Raw genomic sequence first — 5,689 nt, forward strand, 5'->3', positions numbered from 1 at the left:
AATAAACAAACTAGCAGCTTGGGGAATCACCGTAGTTCTAAATTTGGCGGAGTTTTCGGACATTTAAAATTTTAGGCGAATATGGTTGGCAAGTCCTCGGTTTCGGCACTAGAGGAGTATTGTGCTAAAAATAAATTACCGAAACCACACTACGAATATATTGACGAGGACGACGGTAGTTTTGCCTGCCAGGTAATCCTTTCGCATGCTTAAAATCCGTACCTATTGTGATTTACTGAGAAATATGTACTAACGAAAGACACGACATCGCATTTATCTAATATAGATTACTGTTATGGACACGGAAGCAGAGGGTAGAGGCCGTTCTAAACGTGATGCAAAACATCAGGCTGCATTTGCGGTCATCAAACGCTTGCGGCTTACCGACATGCCAGATCTCGTCGATGATTCTGATGTTGGCATACCAACTACGGACGTCGTAGTTCAATTGCGTGATTATTGTGTACAACATCAAATGCCCCTTCCAACATTCGAAATTGTACAACAGGCTGGCACACCAGACGCACCTGAATTCACAGCGTTATGTGCAGTAGCTTCTATACGTCGCTATGGTGTTTCGGAGAAGAAGAAGGATGCGCGGCAAAAGGCTGCTTATGAAATGTTGCGTATAATTGTTGATGTAAGTCGTTCAGAGGCCAAAGCAGAAAAAATACGATCAGGTAAAACATACTTTTTTATTCGCAGGATGTTAACAAATTGGATTATCAGATGCAAGTAGCTACGCTTCAAAGTGCACAAGAAGATCTTGGAAGTAGAACGATACAAAAAGTTTAAAACTTATCGTGAAATGACTGAATCCACTACCGGTGAAATGCCGGGTGTTTTACTTTGTGATCGGCATAATTATTTCAAACAATTCTATAGTGAATTGAAGAATGCAGCATATAAAATACTTTCAAGTGATGCTTATGAATCAGAGCAGGAAAAGGCATTGGATGTATTGGAAGCGTTAAAAATCAAACCGAAAATTACCAAAATGCCAACAGATAAAGCAGAGCCTTTATTATTCATCGAGTTGAACTGTGATTTTGATGTTGTATTTGCTGGACCGCCGAGCAAAGTGTACCAAGATATTGTGGGTTACTTCAAAGTGATGCTCTAAAGAGTATAATCGCTTTCCCCCACATTTGAGCTTATAATTATTTAAATTTTTTATTGGTTAAAAGATAACCATTGGCTTAGAGAACGCTTATTGTACAATTTATTAAAATAAGAAACTGAATTTTTCTCTGAATGTGTGTATTAAAAGTACTGAAATTGGTTTGAAATCAAATTGTTTCTGTTTTAAGGTCGTCTTTTACTAGTTTTACTAACAACTAAAACATGTGTTTATTGTTCACTTAATTTTAATTCTAATATTTCCCGTCCCACACCATCCGTGCTTGTCCAGACCACATTGCTCTGAAAGCGTTTATCATTTGCAATCAAGGTTTCAAATTGTCTTAGTCCACCCCCAACTCCAAAATAGTATGTTTTTGCCGCGACTAAAACTACACCATCTGGCTTTAGTTTTACATAAAATGTATCTAAGAGTTTTTGCTGATTTTTTGGATTGTAAATAGTCTCTGATGCTAATATATAATCAAATTTATCACTTTTGCACTCTACACTTTCAGAAGTCAACTCCGAGTATTTGGACCAATCGCCCGAATAAAATTCTAGATTTTTTCCTAAGTCATCAGTATAAACTTGGTGAACTTTTGACTCAGTCGCATCCTCCGAGTTGGAATCGTCTTTTGCTGGTTTCACGTCAACTACATTTAAGAGCACATTTGGTATTGTAATTTGTGTCAGCACATCTTTATTCTGTTGAGACGCAAGGTAATTTATTAAATATGTATTAACTAAATTATATATTATTTCTACTCACATAATCCTGAAAATGCACAATAGCGCCACATCTGTATGCATAAATGCCGAGCAAACCTGCACCACAGCCTAGGTCCAACACTCTTTTGCCGCGCCATGATTGTGGTTTAAAATTTTTCGCCAAGTACTTGAGTAGATCTTCAGTGCATTCCCAGATTTTTGCACCTCCTATAGAATTTATGTAAATGTATGTATGTACATATACATTTAACATATTTTATTGGACGAGTGTATATTACCTTCGTAAACTCCTGGTATAAGATCAGAGTGCGTTTGCTCGGCTTTCGAAATATCTTTATTATCCCCACTGTTGCTGGTGATGTGTTGTAATAGGAATCCCGTCACTACATGATGTATGGGCAAGTCACCAACATTCAAGGTGGTTGCATTTAACTTGTATACATCCAAGTTTTCTAAAATGTCTGAAGTTATGACTACTTTCTCCGCGGTGTACCACTCCTCGGGTCCCTCCTTTCCTACGTTTTCACTGGACATACAAATTTAAATATAGTTATGAAAAGATTTGAATGTTTACCTTGTCTGATCTGAACCACTTTCTTTAATCTTCTACATTAAATGCAAACTTAAACATTTTGTAAACAAACTAGTAAAAGTTGTACAAACAAGCATTTATCACAAGAGCTGCTTTATTTTCCCAATTTGTAAACAAATCCACCTGGCTGCTGCCAGAACAGCACGTGCGCTTAGCCTTGCCACTCGGAACAATGTGAAAGTGATTTCGAAGGCGAATTTATACAAGGTGGTGTTAAGGCCCGTCCCCATACAACTTTGGCGTTGCGTTGGCGCTGGCGCGCTTTGACAGATGCGCGAGTAACGACCGTGCCTGCTACAAAGAACGCTTAGCAGAGAGTAATTTGGTCACTAAAATAACATACTAGCGGCAGATAAATCAAAATTTGATATCAATAATTGCATTAAAAACTATATTTATTGCCCGCATTTGATTAAAAATGAAAATTAATTCGCATAATTTTGATTATTTGGAATAGCTGACGAACGACGCGCGCGAAAAGTTGAGAGTTGGCCATCTTTCTGCGGTGTGTTGGCGTTGGCGTTGCCCAACTTTGGTTATGTGGAGACTTTCATATAACTGCATGTATTCATAGTCAGCTGTCGAAGCGATGTCAACGCAACGCCAAAGTTGTATGTAAACGGGCCTTTACTGGCGATTTTCGATTACAACAACGACAACCACACGTATTTTGTAGTGCGGTGGTATGTCGCTCAAAAGTTGACATGTATTTTGTTTTTGCTTTTGATGGGTGTGCTCAAGGCGAATTTATACAAGGTGGTGTTACTGGCGAATTTAGATTTTCGTCGCGGTACTACTGAATGTCAAAATGATGTGTTTGTTGTAAACAAGGGGAATTCATATTATAACAAACACATAATTTTTACATTCAGTAGTACCGCGGCGAAAATCTAAATTCGCCAGTAACACCACCTTGTATAAATTCGTCTTGGGTGTGCTGTCAAATCAGTAAAAGCAAAAACAAAATACATGTAAGGGCAAGGCGAATTTAAATAAGGAGGTGTTCAAGGGGAATTTATACAAGGTGGTGTTAACAGAACAAATACAAAAATTACAACAACAAATTATACGCTCCTTCACAATCAGTACAAAGCCAAATTACAACAAACACATGATTTTGACAAAAGGTACAAATTCGCCGTGAAATCAGCGGATCCGATAACACCACCATGTATAGATTCGCCTTGGTGGTGTTACTAGCTCAGCTGATTTTGTGTGTGTGTTTCGCCGCACGGCTTCTGATATAAAATTGAAAAATTTTGTTTGAATTTCTACACACACTCTTACAGATTTTGACAGTTTATGCCGCCAAAGCAAAAACAAAATACATGTCAATTTTTGTTTTTGTACTCCTCCTATCACCTTATTTTAATTCGCCTTGTAAGGCGAAGATCTCAGCTGATTTTACAACACCACCTTGTATAAATTCGCCTTGGTGATTTCCAAAAGAAACCACTTGGATTGGCTGTTTTATACCAGAAGTTGGCGATTTATCGATTAATTCCATTACTGCCATACCCATGATTCAATAATACAAGGTTCGATAAACTGACAGTTGTCTCTCTCGCACCGCTCCCTTAGCAGTGGCACCGTGTGGCTTCTTTGCAAATTTACATGGAACAGTGTAGCTTTGGTGTGAAATAGAAGTATAAGCTTTGTGCAATATGTTTATTTGTATATGCATATGAAGCATATTTAACTGATGAAAACATAAACTGTTTTTAAATTGGATATTTACATCAATCTCATAGTAGTCTTATTTTAATTTTGAGTCATTTTGCAGTTTTTATACAGCTAAATAGCACATAAAATACGTAATTCACGTAGATATATTAATATTGCTTCAACATTTCGTTTAAAACGCAAGATTTCCTGCAATTACATTAGAATTTACAAAAGGAATTTCACTACTAATTGCCTACTTTGCGTACTTTTCTACTACCATTTTTGCACCTAGAGATTTCATTCTTCCCCTTTCTCCGTCCTTCGTAAATGCAACCTTTTGTAAGAGAGTGTCAAACCGCAGCTGTCAATGATTATCTAACCTTGTATTAGGTTCATTCCTTATCTTTTTGGACTAAAATCTGAAAAGTGTCAAAATGCCAGAGCGTAAGCAAAATGCTCTCACTAAAAGAGAATAACAGGAAAAGTAAAGGAACGCAAAAAACCAAATTTTTAGTCCAAAGAATGGCAACAACAAAGCTAACATCAAATAAGAATGGAAATGTATGTACAAAACACATTTACACAAGCACAAGCACAATCAACACTTACTATATGAATTATTTTTTGCCTCCTTCCAATTTCAATTTACTTTTTCTACTTTTTAGATTATTCGCACTTCCGTTAATTTAAATTCAGTTGAGTTTGACACTTTTCAGGATTTTGCCAGAAAAAATTCTTCTGACTAAATCTGACTACTTCGGACTGATGAGAGTCACTCTCACTGAGTGTTGCTCTCTCATTTTAGCTGTCATTTCCGAGTTAAGGAACGCTTTTTGGACTAAATCTGACTACTTCGGACTTTTTCTGACTATTTCTGGGAGATAAGGAACGCTCCTATTATTGAATCATGTGCCATACCTAAACAAAGTCTTTGGGTGCAGCGTTTTCTGACGCCTTGCGTTAACGTCGAAGTGCCGTGCCTAAACAAGAGCGGTAACGCACGTAAAATGCAGAACCAACAATAAGCATAGGTTTGTTTGTGTGAAAATTTCGGCATTTTCTGCAGCCAATTTCACACCCTAACGCCCTGTAAACCACTCGGCGCTGACACTGCGTTATTTCGGTGCTTTATACAAATTGCATTGGCATGAGAACTTTTTTCAACGCCGACGCTCTTGTTTAGGTGAGGCAGTGTAAACTTACGTTCTTAAATCTACGGGTTACGTCATTAAATCTACGATTTACGTTCTTTGGAAGCCTGCAGATTAATCGATTACTATTTACATATGTTTGTCATGTTTACCTTTCCTAGTGGATACTGATAACAAGAACGGTAGTCTTATCTATTTTGTGATATTTTTTCTTTGTATTAAATCCCAACTTCATTTTGCGGCAAGAAGATAAACGTATTAATAAAATGTGGACGATGTTGCCAATGGTGTATGCGATAATTGTTTGAATATAAGCACAAAAACGTTCAACGAATAAGACAACTGCACCAAAATTTTCGTGTGCGATTGAGGCCAAAGATCGAATAAACTTTTTTGTTAAGTTGCAATTTAAATCAACTTTATGTACTCA

The 5,689-nt window shown here is 37.2% G+C and overlaps 3 protein-coding genes across 3 annotated transcripts in view; 1 reads left to right on the forward strand and 2 right to left on the reverse strand.

The window, feature by feature from the left end:
• LOC118747343 (interferon-inducible double-stranded RNA-dependent protein kinase activator A homolog) lies at nt 1–1,289 on the forward strand. The gene is given in 4 exon segments (XM_036481389.1): nt 1–192; nt 287–640; nt 706–765; nt 767–1,289. Coding segments are annotated over 4 exon segments (882 nt in total). The 5' UTR covers nt 1–81; the 3' UTR covers nt 1,124–1,289.
• LOC118747342 (protein zer-1 homolog) overlaps nt 1–5,689 on the reverse strand; it is a 12,483-nt gene that overhangs the window by 6,588 nt on the left and 206 nt on the right. The window lies entirely within an intron of this gene.
• LOC118747143 (histidine protein methyltransferase 1 homolog) lies at nt 1,240–3,965 on the reverse strand. The gene is made up of 5 exons (XM_036481131.1): nt 3,852–3,965; nt 2,426–2,457; nt 2,130–2,377; nt 1,892–2,058; nt 1,240–1,827 (listed from the first exon to the last, which is right to left on the reverse strand). Exons 1-5 carry the CDS (start codon nt 3,963–3,965, stop codon nt 1,351–1,353), a joined length of 1,038 nt encoding a protein of 345 aa, XP_036337024.1. The 3' UTR covers nt 1,240–1,350.

The sequence above is a fragment of the Rhagoletis pomonella genome, unplaced genomic scaffold, assembly GCF_013731165.1.
Source record: "Rhagoletis pomonella isolate Grant_MI unplaced genomic scaffold, Rhpom_1.0 Rhpom_scaffold_00011, whole genome shotgun sequence".
Classification (NCBI taxonomy): domain Eukaryota; kingdom Metazoa; phylum Arthropoda; class Insecta; order Diptera; family Tephritidae; genus Rhagoletis; species Rhagoletis pomonella.

Coding starts and splice junctions, on each gene's coding strand:
- LOC118747143 (XM_036481131.1), bottom strand. CDS start 3,965: ATGGGTATGGCAGTAATGGAATTAATCGATAAATCGCCAACTTCTGGT. Junction 2,059..2,129: donor TATACCAGGAGTTTACGAAG/GTAATATACACT, acceptor TAAATTCTATAG/GAGGTGCAAAAATCTGGGAA. Junction 1,828..1,891: donor TTGTGCATTTTCAGGATTAT/GTGAGTAGAAAT, acceptor GCGTCTCAACAG/AATAAAGATGTGCTGACACA.